This window comes from Scyliorhinus canicula, chromosome 12, assembly GCF_902713615.1.
Source record: "Scyliorhinus canicula chromosome 12, sScyCan1.1, whole genome shotgun sequence".
In the NCBI taxonomy this organism is placed as follows: Eukaryota; Metazoa; Chordata; class Chondrichthyes; order Carcharhiniformes; family Scyliorhinidae; genus Scyliorhinus; species Scyliorhinus canicula.
In genome coordinates, this window is record NC_052157.1 from 112,021,158 (window position 1) to 112,038,234 (window position 17,077).

General features: G+C 49.1%; 1 protein-coding gene across 1 annotated transcript in view; it reads left to right on the top strand.

Annotated features, from left to right (window-relative positions):
- rasa4 (RAS p21 protein activator 4) overlaps positions 1–17,077 on the top strand; it is a 298,226-nt gene that overhangs the window by 240,381 nt on the left and 40,768 nt on the right. Inside the window, exons 9-11 of the mRNA XM_038813851.1 lie at positions 4,676–4,793; positions 11,979–12,132; positions 13,133–13,197. Of these exons, the coding sequence (XP_038669779.1) occupies positions 4,676–4,793; positions 11,979–12,132; positions 13,133–13,197 (337 nt within the window). The remainder of the gene's footprint in view (positions 1–4,675; positions 4,794–11,978; positions 12,133–13,132; positions 13,198–17,077) is intronic.

Consider the following 17,077-nt stretch of genomic DNA (forward strand, 5'->3'; position numbering starts at 1 on the left):
GACGGGGATTCTCTGCCCCCCCCCCCCCCCCCCCCCCCCCCCCGCCGAGTCAGAGAATCCCCGGGGCAGCGGCGTGAATCCCACCCCGCCGCTCCGACGACGGCTGCCGTATTTTCCGGCGCCGGTTTTCGGGCGGGGACGGGGATCACGTCACGCCGTTCGGGGGCCATTGGCAGCCTGTCCCCCTCCCCGGCAATTCTCCAGGCCCCAATGGGCTGAATGGCCGCCCGTTTCTGGCCAGTCCCGCCGGTGTGAATTGGACATGGTCCCACAAGGCGGGACCTGGCTGGTAGGCCGGCTAGTGCGGTCCTCGGGGGGGTGGGTGGGTGGGGGGGTGAGTGGGGGATGCGGGGGGATCCGGCCCCAGCACGGATAATAGAGCCCCCACGCATGCGCCAGAATACGCGACAAGTCTGTGCATGCGTGGAACCACGCCGGCGGTTCTGCGCATGCGCTAACTCACGCCAGCCCTTCGGTGTCGGGTGGCGCAGCACCAATCCCTTCGGCGCCGCCCTAGCCCCGGACGTGCGGAGGATTACGCAACTTCCAGTTGGCCCGACGCCGGAGTGGTTCGCACCGGTTTTTACGCTGGTGTCGGGCCATCGCGGTGATTCGGGAGAATTCCGCTTAGAGTTTAGTGAGAGGGAGGGACTGAAGGAGATCAGTATGAGTAGAGAAATGATTTGGGGGAAATTGATGGGCTTGAAGGCCGATAAATCCCCTGGCCCTGATAATCTACATACCAGAGTATTTAAGGAAGTGGCTCGAGCCATAGTGGATGCATTGGTGGTCATTGTTACGACCCCCCTACAGGGATAGAGCTGTAAAACACCCGCTTCCCCTCCTACACACTAGAGTATGAGCTACTCAGGTGATTAGGGGGCAGAGCTCCCTCCTAATTGGAGGAGCTCCCCACAGAATATAAACCACGACCTGCAAGCAGTTCGGGGAAGGAGATGCTGCGGAGAGTGGAGTGTGGAGAGGAGTGATTATTGTGACTAGTGTGGAATAAAGTGAGTTGTACCCTCTCAGCCTGGCCTCTCATGGAGTCTTTGCCTCCATCTACAACACTGGTGACGAGGATCAAGTGCAGCTGCCGTAAGAGGAAGGTGCTGCGACCTCGGACTGTTTTTCAACTACCTCGGGACGCCGCTCTCCAACCTGCAGGCATGGAGTACTTAGGTAAACTCAAGTCTTTTGACGATGACTCGGACAATTGGGCCCAGTACGTCAAAAGACTTCAACTTTCTTTCTGTATGAACGGCATCACCAGTGATGAGTGGCAGACCATTACCTCACTCACCGGTGGATCAACGTATGCGCTAATAAAGAACTTGACTTGCCATTTGCCACGCTGATCGACTGGATAGGTCGTCACCTAAATCCACAGCCACCAATTATGGTCCGATGGTACCAATTCCATACCACATCGCAGATGCCAATGGAGTCCACTGGGGAATACTTGGTGCACTTATGGGAATTCGCTGCCCCCCTGCAGGTTTGGAGCTGCCCTGGCTGAATCGCTGCGGGACCGTTTCGTTTGCGGACTTCGGGACTGGGAGATGCAGCGGAAACTGTTAATGGAGACCCCCGACCCTTGACAAAGCTGTCAACATAACGCTCACGCAGGAAAGCACCGGCCGTGGGCTCCAGGAACTCCAGGACCTGGCGCTCCTGAACATTGACCATCAACCAGCGATTACCGGAAGCGAGGTGATGGGGACGTCCCAGGTCGGAAGCCACCGCAGGTCTTGCAACTGCCGCCGCGGCTTACCCCGGAGCAACCATGGAGTTTCCCCTGACTCAGCGTTCCCGGATGTCAAGCACCAGTATCGAGCGGGAAACCAAGGACAGGAACGAGGCACCCGACAATCGCGTGAGGGCGCTGTTCCCCAGTAACAGACAAGTCGCCATTTCCCCCCAAGAGGCTGCACGCATTTTCTGTAGAACTTGGACGCTGAGGCGCCAGCCCTACTGCTGCTCTGTGTGATTGGCCCCAGAACAGCACCTATCCGGGTGATACTGCTGCTAAACGGACACCCCACCAAGATGGAATTGGACACGGGAGCACCAGTTTCCGTCGTCAGTCTTCACACGTTTACCGCCATCCGGCCAGGTCTTCAGTCACTAGAGCTTCGTGGCACGGGGGCACGACTGGCCACGTACACCAGGGAGCTCTTGGAAATCGACGGCACCGCCCATGTGCCTATGGCATACGGAGACCAGTCCGCGTGCCTACCATTCGTGGTAGTCCGCGGCAACAGGCCCAGCCTATTGGGGTGTGATTGGCTGCGTCACCTACATTTGGATTGGCAATGCGTGTGCCAGATGTACCCCTGTAGACCGGATGGAATGCTGTCCACGTTCTCCAGCCGCCTTGCCAGGCCTTTACCAGGATCTTTGCGTCTACGTTGAGTAGTGAGATGAGCCTGTAGGACCTGAATACAGTTGGGTCTTTGTTCTTTTTGGGTATCAGCGATATTGAGGCTTGTGCCAGTGTTGGTGCAGGTTGCTGCCTACTAGCGATTCTGAAAACATCTCCCACAGGTGTGGAGCCAGTACTGGCGCGAATGTTTTGTAAAAGTCTGCCGGGAATCCGTCTGGCCCCGGCTCCTTCCCCGCCTGCATGGAGTTGATATTTTCCATGATTTCTCCCAGTTCTAATGGTGCTTCCAGGCCCTGTCTCATTTCTTCCCCCACAACTGGCATGTCCAGTCCATCGAGGAACTGCTTCATCCCCGAGTGCCTGTCTGGCGGCTTGGAGATGTACAGTCCTCGATAGAAGGTTGCGAAGCCTTTGTTGACTTTTTCTGGCGTAGCAACTAGCCTACCACTACCATCCCTAACCTGTAGGAAGTCTTACAACACCAGGTTAAAGTCCTGAAAACGAGGAGAGTTACTGCCTGTCAGCTATTGTCCACCTATTGCTGTGCACATAAACTGAGGCATTGATCAAACGGCTCACAAATGTATTCTCTAGGCTGCAGGCAATCATGGGACCACACAGACAGAGAAAACAAGGGTAAAGGTCGATAGGGTAACAATAACAGTCCTACCAATCATAGAACATAGAACATACATTGCAGAAGGAGGCCATTCTGCCCATCGAGTCTGCACCGACCCACTTAAGCCCTCACTTCCACCCTCTCCGCACAGATACTCAAAATCGTTTGTTTACTACGACAAATCAACTACTTTTAAAAAAAGAAATCAAACTAGAATAAAGAAAGTCAATATTTATATGACTTTCTTTCCATCAGTCTGTTTATCTTCTTCTATCTTCTAGTTGTTCGTAATTAGAATTTCCTTTTCACAGGTATAAGCAATTGACATGGAGATGAAACACAGATGAGATCATTAGCTGTTTTCGCTGCATGTATTGAGATTCTGCAATTACTCGTCAGTGAACCGGGGTGATTGTAACACCCCACAACAGGTGGAACTTGTAGTTTTAATGGAGGAGAGTTGGAGGGGGTGGGCGTTGGGATTGATTAACCTGCTCTCTAGGGACAGATCACTTCTGTTAATAAGGCTTTGTGTCTCAAAATGTTATAGCTGTTTAGGTGCAATGGCTGCAGGTCAGATTTCCCTGTACTGGGAATTCCAGAAGGTGAACAGAAGCAGGAATGCTACCCCTAAACACCACCCCCATCCCACCCCAGCTCAACCTCATTCCCAGCTCACAACCTTCCTCCACAGTCCCACTCTATGATCGCCCAGACCCACTCTATGATCCCCACTGATCCTTTTACCCACCCCCTCTATTCCATTCTCTGAACCCCCAGACCCACTTTCTTATCTTCTGACCCACTTACTGATTTCCATCTCCAACTCACTCACTGATCTTCACCCTGACAGCACGGGGCAGCTTGGTAGCACAGTGGTTAGCACAGTTGCTTCACAGCTCCAGGGTCCCAGGTTCGATTCCCAGCTTGGGTCACTGTCTGCAGAGTCTGCACATTCTCCCTGTGTCTGCGTGGGTTTCCTCCGGGTGCTCCGGTTTCCCCCCCACTGGTCCCGAAAGACCTGTTGGGTGAATTGGACATTCTGAATTCTCCCTCGGTGTACCCAAACAGGTGCCGGGAGGTGGCAACAAGGGGCTTTTCACAGTAACTTAATTGCAATGCTAATGTAAGCCTACCTGTGACAATAAAGATTGTTATTCTTATTACTGGAAAATAAGTTTTCCACAAATTAATTTTTAGGTGCCTACCTTTCAGAGGCCACCTTGTCTGATTTTTAGGGGAACAGTGGCCGCATCGCTGGTGTAAATATGTGATTCTCATTTTAAATGAGAATTATAATGAAAGTCGTCAGCACAAACCATGACAGAAAGAGTGACAAGAAACATAGTTATGTTGACATGAAGCAAACACAAATGTAATATTTTTAATTGTTATGTGTGGAGATTATGATGGGTGCTGAGTTTTTGCAAAAACAAAAGTAAAAGAACGACTGTATGCAAGTGGCATCAGGACCTGGCATGAATATTACATGTTCAATTATTATTTCTGGAAATTGGCAAAGATTAAGTATTGGTTCAACAGAACCTCAGTGACCAACATCAAGTGAATCGCCTTAACTCTAACTAACCTAATGTTCTAATGTCTGTCCATGCAAAGCATACAATGATTTGTATCAAATTATCCAATCTAACAAACGTGTTGCCTTTCAGGGAAAACCTAGGGTCACTGAGGCTGCAGCTGCGATTACGCGATGAGAGTGTTCTTCCCTCCAGTTACTACCAGCCCCTCACTGAGTTACTCTTCCAGTCAGTCAAAACGACCAACAATGTGAGTATTGCCATTAGCTTCTTTTTTGCAAAGTAGCCTACTCTCTCCCCCACCCCCCCGCCACACGCATGTGTCCCACATTTCTTGACCTAATGCGGAACCACAGAAACACTGCTCGACCGCACCTCTCGGATCCATATTTTAACATTATTTTAATTTGCCGTGATCGGTTTGAGTTCAGCCTTCATTTTCTGGCTTAAAGACCAAAGAGCTGTGGTTTTCATACTTGCCGCACATATGAACAGACTGGACATAACTCCAGCACCTCCACAACACTGCAGCAGCTTCAGATTGTGACTAATTGTCCATTCAGCCCCCAAAATACACATCGCACCACCTAAAAATATCACAGACACCAATGATCTCCCTGGTGGGAAATTGAGTTTGCTTCACAGTAGCCGAGTGACTAGACAAGGAAAATCAATACACAGGAACTGTGTGTCTTGTGCATAATGCCAGCAGGAGTCATAAACTGTTCGATTAAAGAGGCTGGAATTTCTGCTGAAGGCTGAGAATCCGGTCTCCCAATTGTCCTGTAGCTTCTGCGTTTCCACTGTTTCTCCAAGGGTTTTGCAGATCTTCCAGTGGAGTCTTGGCAGGCGATTAAAAGAATCCTGCAGAAGATCATTGCCGCCTGCTCCATATTGTCTCTCCTTACATTTCCAGATGGAGTTTCTGATTTTGATACCAATCGCGCACCAACTCTAAGAAGCTGATGAGCACAGAATGAATGGAGGCCATTTGGCCCATCATACGTTCTCCTTCCACCAACCTTAAATGATTTGCCCCTCTTCTGTGGGAAAGTTCTCCAAGAAGCTCGCTCTGCTCTTAAAGCACCAGCCCAGGGGTGGGCAAACTTTTCCGTGCAAGGGCCACATTCAGAAATTCACAATTTTAAAGGGCCGCATAGTATATTAATTAATAGTCCCGGTTGTAACCAATTAGCGTGCGGCATATACCTCAGCGCTTCCCCCGGCGGCATCCTGCCTTTAGCCCTCTTTTTCTCTACTTTTCAAAAATGGCGCTTCACCCAGTTATGATTCTGGGCGCCTCATATAGAACATATAACATAGAACAGTACAGCACAGAACAGGCCCTTCGGCCCTCGATGTTGTGCCGAGCAATGATCACCCTACTCAAGTCAACGTATCCACCCTATACCAGTAACCCAACAGCCCCCCCCATTAACCCTATAAAAAAAAATAAAAAATTAAAAAAAATTTTTTAAATTTTTTAAAAAATTTTTTAAAAATTACTTGATCTTGGTGGGCCGCATAAAGACCTTTGGCGGGCCGCATGCGGCCCGCGGGCCATAGTTTGCCCACCCCTGCACCAGCCCTTGCTGTTAATTTGACAGACTTTGAATTTAATACTTTCCATCTGAATTGAACAAAACTCAATCTAAAATTAGGATCATTTTGGGGTGAGCTTATCGATGACTTTAATTTTCAGATTGGTCTTAAACAGTTTGTTGAATCGAGTGATCCCGAGTAAGAAAGTAGCCAGCGATTTGTTACACAAAATCATTACACTTCGAACTTCTTCCATTGGGCTGGAGATACAAAAGTCTAAGAACACGCACGAACAGATTCAAAAACAGCTTCTTCCCCGCTTTTATCAGACTTCTAAACGGCCCTCTTATGGACTGACCCACTCCCCTGCCCTATCCCCACCTAACCCGCACATTTTTGGACTCGAAGGGGCAATTTAGCATGGCCAATTCACTAACCTGCACATCTTTGGACTGTGGGTGGAAACTGGAGCACCCGGAGGAAACCAACAGCGACACAGAGAAAACGTGCAAACTCCACACAGTCACCCGAAGTGCGTATCGAACCTGGGTCCCTGGCGTCTTGAGGCAACACTGTGCTGCCGAGACTCCCCAGGCAGTTCACAAAAAAGTCAATAATGTTGCTGGACATATTTCACAACAGTGACAGAGGGACGTCTGACATTTACTATAACATGCCGCATCACAATTATTTTTAGATAGGACTAATTGTATAACGATTTATAATGTTCAGTGCAGAAGCTTCTGTTGCTTTTTGCATCTTAAGAATTGCACAGTTTGCAATTATTTTTGGTGGGGGGTGTTGCTTGCCACTGTGCCACTCTTGTTGTTAGGCTGAAAGAACTTATTTTGCATTCCCTAAAAAGGTTCTCTCATTTGATGATTGAGGAATGGCCTTTCCCAAACACTGGCTAGGATATTAAGACTGTTACAGAACCGCGAAAGTGTATTTTAATATGGGTCACAGTATTCTATTACTGCTTAACATTCAGAAAAGGCATTTTTAATTTGACGCTCAAGGATCAGCAATAGTCGCCCAAAATATGCACCATATTTTGAGACTTCATGATAGGCTGTAACTTGAGTGCCATCATTGAAAAAGCTATTCAGCTTGATTGAGCGTCCGTCTGTTCGAGCCCCTCAATGATCTTATTGCCTGATGGCATATTCTCCAGTCAACTATTGTTGGAATAAGTGAGCTGCTGTCTCCTTTCCCATTAGACTTTTGAAGGAAGCTGCCTCCCTGCTAAATGGTAATATATTCTCTGTAAAAGGGAAACTTGTCTAAATCATGCCGGCTCCTGGCGCCTCTCTCACTGATGAGCAGAATTTGTGTCTCCATGGGGTGCTTCAGTGATAAGTTGATGCCTGGGTCCAAAGCCTTTCCGCAGGATTCAGGATGCAGTAAGAGTGAGTAATAAGGTTGTAATTTATTCCAGGGATACAGATGACATCATAAACTGTGAGAACAAAGCCCAGGCGCTTTGTGGATGTCGTACACATGTGGAGACTGAATTACGTCCTTTTGCTCACTCGAGCTGACATAAATTGTCTCATTTGTAAAACTAAAATGAAAACCTTTGTCGAGTCAAGTTCGAAATGCTGGTGAAAGGGCCTTGATGAAAAGCTGACGCAGTAATGCTGTGATTACTGCAGAATGACACTGTCACATGATTAACAATGGGCAGATGGAGGAAATTGGAAGGGAATAAGGATAGGGACTACGGTGTATCCGAGTGAGCAGAAAGGGAAAGGATCGGGGGAGCATTGGCCAGCATTCTGGGATGTTATACCTCCTGCTCTTGGCTGCAAAAGTATTAGACTCGGTGGACAAGGAACAGGAGGGAAAAAAAACGTGCAGAGAGAATTGAACACAAAAATGAAGAGAATATACCATAAACATAATGGATGCTTTGTGTATGCGTTGTTGTAATTGGCATTGTGCCTTAGTCAAGGGGAATGACATTTGAATAGTTTACACAGTCATCTGAACCTCCATGGTTTAAAGACAGAGAGAGGTTTTGAGGAGATAGTGGCACAATGATAATGTTGCTGGATCAGTGATATAGAGATTCACAGGCTGATGTTCTAATCTCACCATAACAGCTGGTGGCGTTGAAATTCAATTGATAAATCTGGAGTTAAAAGCTAATCTCAGTAATGGTGACCATGAAACAATTGTCGGAGGAACCTAACTGGTCAATAATGCCCTTTAAAGGGGGGAATCTACGGTCCTAACCAAGTCTGGCGTACATGCATCCCCATTTCCACATCAATGGCCTCTTAACTGACCTCTGAAATGGCCGAGCCAGACATTCAAGTTGTATAAAACCTCGACAAAGTCTAAAAGGAATGAAACTGGACAGACCAACCAGCATTGACCCAGGCATCGGGAACATAAATGGCACACCCAGCCCTGTAAACCCTGCAAAGCCCTCCTCACTAACATCTGGGGGCTGCTGCCAAAATTTGGAGAGCTGTCCCACGGCTGATTCAAACAACAGCCTGACATAGTCATACTGACGGAACCATACCATACAATGTCCCCGACACCACCATCCCTGGATATGTCCTGTCCCACTGGCAGGACAGATCCAGTAGAGGAGGCCGCGGTGGCATACAGGTGGGAGGCAGTTGCCCTAGGAGTGCTCATCATTGACTCTGGACCCCAAGATGTTTCACATATTCGCACCCCCTCCCCCCATCAGCTGATAAACCGAGGGTGGCTAGGATGAAGAATGTAATCTGGGTGGGGGACTTCATTGTAGTCATAGAATTTACAGTGTAGAAGGAGGCCGTTTGGCCCATCAAGTTTGCACCGGCTCTTGGAAAGAGCACCCCACTTAAGCCCACACCTCCACCCTATCCCCCTAAACTAGTAACCCCATCTAACCTTAGGGCAATTTATCATGGCCAATCCATCTAACCTGCACATCTTTAGACTGTGGGAGGAAACCAGACCACCTGGAGGAAACCCACACAGACACAGGGAGAATGTGCAGACTCCACACAGAGAGTGACCCAAGCCAGAATTGAACCTGCGACCCTGGAGCTGTGAAGCAACTGTGCTAACCACTGTGCTACCGTGCTGCCCCCACGGGTAGTGTTGAAGAAGCGGGGAGGTTGCAGAAGGACAAGCTAGAAGAGTGGGCAAAGAAGTGGAAAATGGAATACAATGTAGAAAAGTGTGAGGTTGTGCAATTTGGTAGGAAGAATAGAGGCATAGACTATTTTCTAAATGGGGAAAGGCTTTAGGAATCTGAAGTACAAAGGGACTTAGGAGTCCTGGATCAAGATTCTCTTAAGGTTAACATGCAGGTTCAGTTGGCAGTTAGGAAGGCACATGCACTGTTAGCATTAATTTCAAGAGGGCTAAAATACAAGAGCAGGGATGTACTTCTGAGTCTGTATAAGGCTCTGGTCAGACCTCATTTGGAATATTATGAGCAGTTTTGGGCTCTGTATCTAAGGAAGGATCTGCCAGAGGAGGTTCACAAGAATGACTTGTCATAGGAGGAGTGGTTGAGGACTCTGGGTCTGTACTCAATGGAGTTTAGAAGGATGAGCGGGGATCTCATTGAAACTTATAAAATACTGAGAGACCTAGATAGAGTAGATGTGGAGAAGATGTTTCCACTAGTAGGAGAGACTAGAACCTGAGGGCACAGCCTCAGACTGAAGGGATGATTCTTCAAAACTGAGATGAGGAGGAATTTCTTCATTGCCGCAGTGTATGAAGTGTATTCAAGACAGAGATAGATAGCTTCTTGATTAAAAGGGGATCAGGGGTCACGGGGAGATGGCAGGAGAATTGGGATGAAAATATATCAGCCATAATCGAATGGTGGAGCAGACTCGATGGGCCGCATGGTCTTCTCTTGCTCCTATGTCTTATGGTCTAAAAGAGGCTCAGTAACATGGATAAAAACTGAGCTGGACATAGCTGCGAGACTGGGTCTGCAGCAAGTGATGACAGAACCAACAAGAGGGAAAAACATACTTGACTTCGTCCTCACCAATCTACCAGTCGCAGGTGCCTCTGTCCCTGATAGTATTTAAATAAAAATAAATTTAGAGTGTCCAAATCATTTTTCCCAATTAAGGGGCAATTTAGTATGGCCAATCCACCTACCCTGCACATGTTTGTATTGTGGGGGCGAAACCCACGCAAACACGGGGAGAATGTGCAAACTCCACACGGACAGTGACCCAGAGCCAGAATCGAAACTGGGGCCTCGGCGCCGTGAGGCAGCAGTGCTAACCGCTGCGCCACCTTGCTGCCTTGTCCCTGATAGAAGTGATCACCACACAATCCTTGCAAAGACAAAGTACCACCTTCACATTGAGGATACCGTCCATCACTTTGCTAAATGGAATAGATTTCAACAGATCGAGCAACTCATGTCTGGCATCCATGGGGCATCGTGAGCCATCAGCAGCAGCAGAATTGTACTCGGTCTCAATTGTACCCCCATGGCCTGGCATATCCCCCACTCTACCGTTACCATCAAGCCAGCGGAACAACCCTGGCTCAATGAAGAATGCAGGAGGGCATATCAGGGGCAACACCAGGTATACCTGAAAATGTAGTGTCAACCTGGTGAAGCTACAACACAGGACCACTTGCGTGTCAAACAACATAAGCAACAAGTCATAGATAGCGCTAACTGATCCCACAATCAAAGGATCAGGTCTATTGCTCTGCAGTCCTGCCACATCCAGTCATAAATGGTGTTTGACAATTAAACAACAAACTGGAAGAAGAGGCTTCACAAATATCCCCATTCTCAATGATGGGGGAGTCCAACATATCAGTTCAAAAGACAAGGCTGAAGCACTTGTAAAAATCTTCAACTAGAAGTGCCGAGGGAATGATCCAACTGTTATATTTTAACTAATGACTTATCTAAAATATATATATTACTCTTGAATCCACCAGGATGATAAAATGACCAATAGTCATCTTGTTGAAAGATGAACTGTTTAATGAGTAATAAGATAATAAACTGAGTCCTTTTACCCAATACTAAACTAACAATAAAGAATTAAAGTACAATACAGATAACTATATAATTATACACCATTATAACAAACTAGTTCTAAATTCTCTCACGCTAGCTATTCTATGTCTTGCTTGTTCACTGTTCTGAATCACATCGTCATTTGACTTAGAAAAGGTGGGAAACCGGTTCTTATAGTATCTGACTGTGAGCCATCTAGTGTTGAAATGACTGTACTACATTTACATACATTGATCATGTATATTGATATTTGAATATCACTACACCATCTAGGCCTCCTCCTGAGGTCCCAGTATCACAATGGTAGAAAGCGCAAGAACTAGGCAAACTATCCCACTTGGTGCTACCAAGTGGCACTTACTCGGCTATAAGCTGCTCACTGATACTCAGTCGGGTTCTGCTAGAATCACTCAGCTCCTGACCTCATTACAGGCTTGCTTCAAACATGGACGAAAGAGCTGAACCGAAGAGGTGAGGTGAGAGTGACTGCCCCTGACATCAAGGCAACATTTGACTGAGTGCGGCATCAAGGAGCCCGAGCAAAACTGGTGAATGGGATTTGGAAGTGGGGAGGGAAACTCTTCACCGCTTGGAGCCATTCTTCACACATAGGAAAGAATAAAAGAATCTCTACCTCCATGAAGCAAATTGAGCACCTCTGGCTCATCAGTCCAATCCCTTAACCTCTGACTAGTCACCCATTCCCCACCATATCAAGACATTTTGGCCTCTGCCCACTCCGCCCAGCCCCTTAATTCGAACGGAGAGCAGGTATTTAAAAATGTTTGGTTGTGATCATTTACCAAGCTGTCGGAACTCAGCACTCACTCTACAAGGTGCGCTTGGCATTGATGATATTCTGTTCCCCTTTAGGATGGCAAGTGGAACTTGCTGGCACTGATCGACGAGGTCAGCACCGCTGAAAACAGGCAAGAAGTCGCAACCAATCTGGTCAAGCTGTTCCTGGGGCAAGGGCTGGCAAAAGAGTTCTTAGATTTTGTCATCAGATTGGAACTGGACAGAACAAGTAAGATATGTAGTCATTCGGTGCATACACACAACGCAAATATTATAAAGGTTTGCAGATCTCTGCCCAGAGGGTGGAGTGAAATGGATTCAGGTCCTGCAATAAAATGTGTTCACAATGCATGGCAGCTTTCATATAAAGCTACACAATATCACGTATCACAATATCAAGTTTTGTCAGACCTGTTAAAATGGCTGGCAAGAAGCCATTGTCCCTTCCAACATGACTATGCACTTCTTACTAAACATCCTAATATTTTGAATACGCCATATATTAATGTCCACTGAAATTCCTTGACGAGAGGTCTCACCAAAACGAGGGGCGGCACGGTGGCACAGTGGTGAGCACTGCTACATCACAGCGCCAGGGACCCGGGTTCAATTTCGGCCTCGGGTTTGCACTTTCTCCACGTGGTCTGCTCCGGCTTCCTCCCACAGTCCAACGATCTGCAGGCTAGGTGGATTGGCCATGATAAAATTGACCCGTGGGTTAGGTGGGATTACGGGGATAGGATGGGGGAGTGGGCCTAGGTAGCGTGCACTTTCAGAGGGTCGGTGTAGACCCGATAGGCCGAATGGCCTCCTTCTGCACTGTCGGGGTTCTATGAGAGGACAGAAGTAACGGTGCTCATTACACAACCTGTCAACCTGCTTCCAATTCTCACTAAAAGCCAGTGTTAGCAATTGCCAGTCAGTGGAGCGACTGTTGGTAGCTATGTTCCTGAGAGCGTGCGCTGAGTTTACACAGCTCCTCATCGCATCCTCAAAACAACCCGACACAGTTAGCATTAAAAGTGCAGTCGTTGTTGTGCAGGCGAATGCAGCAACAGCTTTCTCCGTCCAACCATAGGGAATACACTGTACCCAAAAAGCAGCTGAGATTGACAAAAGTTAGGAAGAGTGCCAACACTTAGATATGGATTTTTTTGCAGGTCGAGAATGGACAGAGTTTGCCATTCATTTTGAAAAGAAGCTTTTCTGTTTTATTCTGTGTTTTTCAGGTGAACCAAATACTTTGTTCCGCAATAATTCTTTAGCTTCCAAATCCATGGAATGTTTTTTAAAGGTAAGATACAGTCTTGGATTAAATCTCTTTGATGGCAGGGCAGTGGCCTCATAGTTAATTTTTATAGGGGATTCCAGATTTAGATTAGACAGTTCACAACATAGGTTTCAACATCTCTGAATAGTTAACTATATACTTCAGAACACAGAGAAGTGGGAACAGATGCAACTGGTGTAGAGTAAAGGGTTAATGGTTACGATAATGAGGCAACGATGTTAATGATAATATAAACATGACACCAAGAGTCAGACAATCGAGGCTTCAAGGGAGCAAGACACAGAATAGTCTGCGTCCACTGAAAAACATGCCATGAAGTCTTTTTAAGCAGTTCCTTTTGAAAAATGTATTTAGAATACTCAATTCTCTTTTTCCAATTAAGGGGCAATTTAGCATGGCCCAGGACCCCGGGAGGAGCCTGAGGAGATCCCGCCTGTCAATGATCCCAGTGGCGGGATCAAGGCAGCCCCTGGGTTGGTTGGTGGGCCCGTGCCGCCCGCCGCACTCAGTGTGGTGGAGGATTCGGGCCCGGAGGGTGACTGTCCGAGCGCTGTCAGCCACTCAGGGTGTACGAGACGCTCTGTAGTGGGGTGCGGGGCTCACTATGTTGCCCCTCACCTCGTCTGGGGGACTCCCGGAACCTGGCCCATCATAATTGAAGGTTCTTTGTTCTTGTGCCTCTGTAGATAGTTCAGGCAGTGCCCTATTTGCCCTCCCCCCTCACCAACTCCCCGACTCCCTCCCTCCCCACCACCCTCCTTTCCCTCTCTCCCCACTACCTCCCTCCCTTTCCCTCCTGTTGGTACAGAGGCAAGGGTATCTGGGGTGCGATTCTCCCAGCCCCGCGCCGGGCCGGTGAATTGCCGCAACCGAGCCACGCTGCCCCAACGCCAGCACCATTTCGGCGCCATTTGCGCGGCGCGTTTGGCATGGCGCTGGTCGCGGGCCTCTGTCCGTGGCCGGGCCGCCGATTCTCTGGCCCGGATGGGCCGAGTGGCCGTGCGGAAATGGCAGAGTCCCGCCGGCGCCATTCACCCCTGGTCGCTGCCGGCGGGAACTCTGCGTGAAGGGTCAGGGGGGCGGCCTGGGGACAGGAAAAAGTGTTACTTCATCTGGGGGGGGGGGGGGCTCCGATGGGGTCTGGCCCACGATCGGGGCCCACCGATCGGCGGGCCGGCGTCTTTCCCCCCCGGGCCTATTTTGTTGCGTTTCCGGCCCCAGAACCCCCGCGCCATGTTGCATCGGGGCCAGAGCGTTCTGTGAGTCTACCGCACATGCATTGGTTAGCACTTCGCCACTGCGCATGCGCGGGTTGGCGCCATCCCCAGTCCGTGCCAGGATGTAAGGCTGGAGCGGGGTGAACCGCTCCAGTGCCATGCTGGCCCCCTGTGGGGGCTAGAATTCCTACTGCCCATGCCTGTTTCTCGCGACGGTGTCCATGACGGCGCGGACACTTAGTCCCGCAATCGGTGAATCGTGCCCCTGGTCTCTCCAGTGCAAAGTTTAGTACTTGTACTATTTGTTTTTGTAGAAATGTGTTGTGAACTGTTTTAATAATCAGAGTATTCACCCACCCCTCCACGTACATTGGTACTGAGGGGAGTGTACCCTGTTTCTCCAACACAAAATTAGTGTTTGTACCGTTTGGCCTTGTATGTACCTTTTACAGGGTACAGGCGTAGCTGTGGGTAGTTGTAGCCAAGTGCAGCTGTGTATAGGTGTAGCACTACGCAGGTGTACCTGGGTACATGTGTAGCTGTGCAGGTGTAGCTATGTGCATGTGCAGGTTTACCTGGGTGCAGGTGTAGCTGTGTGCAGGTGTAGCTGTATATAGGCGTAGCACTACGCAGGTGTAGCTGGGTACAGGTTTACCTGGGTACCGGTGTAGCTGGGTGCAGGTGTAGCTATGTGCATGTGCAGGTTTACCTGGGTGCAGGTGTAGCTGTGTGAAGGTATAGCTGTGTGCAACTGTCGCCGTGTTCAGTTGTAGCTGTGTGCAGGTGCAGCTGTGTGCAGGTGCAGCTGTGTGCAGGTGCAGCTGTGTGCAGGTGCAGCTGTGTGCAGGTGTAGCTGTGTGCAGGTGTAGCTGTGTGCAAGTGTAGCTGTGAGTATGTGTAGCTGGGTACAGGTTTACCTGGGTGCAGGTGTAGCTGTGTGAAGGTGTAGCTGTGTGCAGGTGCAGCTTTGTTAAGGTGTTACTGTGTGCAGGTGCAGCTGTGTGCAGGTGCAGCTTTGTGAAGGTGTTGCTGTGTGCAGGTGTAGCTGTGTGCAGGTGTAGCTGTGTGCAGGTGTAGCTGTGTGCAGGTGTAGCTGTGTGCAGGTGTAGCTGTGTGCAGGTGTAGCTGTGTGCAGGTGTAGCTGTGTGCAGGTGTAGCTGTGTGCAGGTGCAGCTGTGTGCAGGTGTAGCTGTGTGCAGGTGTAGCTGTGTGCAAGTGTAGCTGTGAGTATGTGTAGCTGGGTACAGGTTTACCTGGGTGCAGGTGTAGCTGGGTACAGGTTTACCTGGGTGCAGGTGTAGCCGGGTGAAGGTGCAGTTGTGTGCAGGTGTAGCTATATGCAGGTGTGCTGGGTACAGATTTAGCTGGGCACAGGTGGCTATGTGCAGGTGTGGCTAGGGACAGGTTTACTTGGGGGCAGGCGTAGTGGCATGCAGTTCTGGCTGGGTGCATGTATAGCTTGGTGCAGATTTAGCTATGTGCAGGTGTAGTTATGTGCATGTGCAGGTTTACCTGGGTGCAGGTGTAGCTGTGTGCAGGTGTAACTGTGTGCAGGTGTAACTGGGCGCAGGTGTAGCTGTATGCAGGTGTAGCTGTATGCAGGTGTAGCTGTATGCAGGTATAGCTGAGTACAGGATTACCTGTGTGCAGGTGTAGTTATGTGCATGTGCAGGTTTACCTGGGTGCAGGTGTACCTGGGTAGAGGTTTACCTGGGTACAGGTGTAACTGTGTGCAGGCGTAGGTGAGTACAGGCTTAGCTGGGCGCAGGTGTAGCTGTATGCAGGTGTAGCTGAGTACAGGATTACCTGTGTGCAGGTGTAGATGTGTGCCAGTGTAGCTCTGTATACCTACCTTAATGTAGGTGTAGCCGTGTGCAGGTGTAGCTGTGTATGGGTTTACCTGGGTGCAGGTGTAGCTGGGCACTGGCTTACCTGGGTGCAGGTGTAGCAGTGTGACTCTGTAGTTGTGTGCATGTGAGGCTGGGTACAGGCTCACCTGGGTGTAGGTGTATCTGTGTGCGGGTGTAGCTGGGTGCAGGCTTTTGAAGGGGCTGGTTTAGCACAGGGCTAAATAGCTTGCTTTTAAAGCAGACCAAGGCAGCCAACAGCACGGTTCAATTCCCGTACCAGCCTCCCTGAACAGGCGCCGGAATGTAGTGACTAGGGGCTTTTCACAGTAACTTCATTTGAAGCGTACCTGTGACAATAAGCGATTTTAGTTTCATTTAATTTCATTTCCTGGGTGCATGTGTAGCTAGGTGCAGGTGTAGCTGTGTGCAGGGGTAGCTGGGGACAGGTTTATGTGGGTACAGTTTTACCTTGGTGCAGGTGTAGTTGTGTGCAGGTGTAGCTATGTGCAAGTAACTGCTATGTGCAGGTGTAGCTATGTGCAAGTGTACCTGGATGCAGGTGTCACTGGGTACAAGTGTAGCTGTGTGCAGCTGTACCTTTGTGCATGTGTAGCTGTGTGCAGGCATATCTGGGTACAAGTGTAACCATGCGCAGGTGCTGGCAGGGGCACTGCCAGACTGGCACTGGCAAGCTGGCATTTTTTGCACAATGGGGATCTGGCCTGGGGATGTCCTGTGTGGGTGGCCAAGGACCTCCTTATCGATGAGTTGGGGCTTTGGGAGTGTTCGAGGGTCGCATTGGGGGGGGGGGGGGGG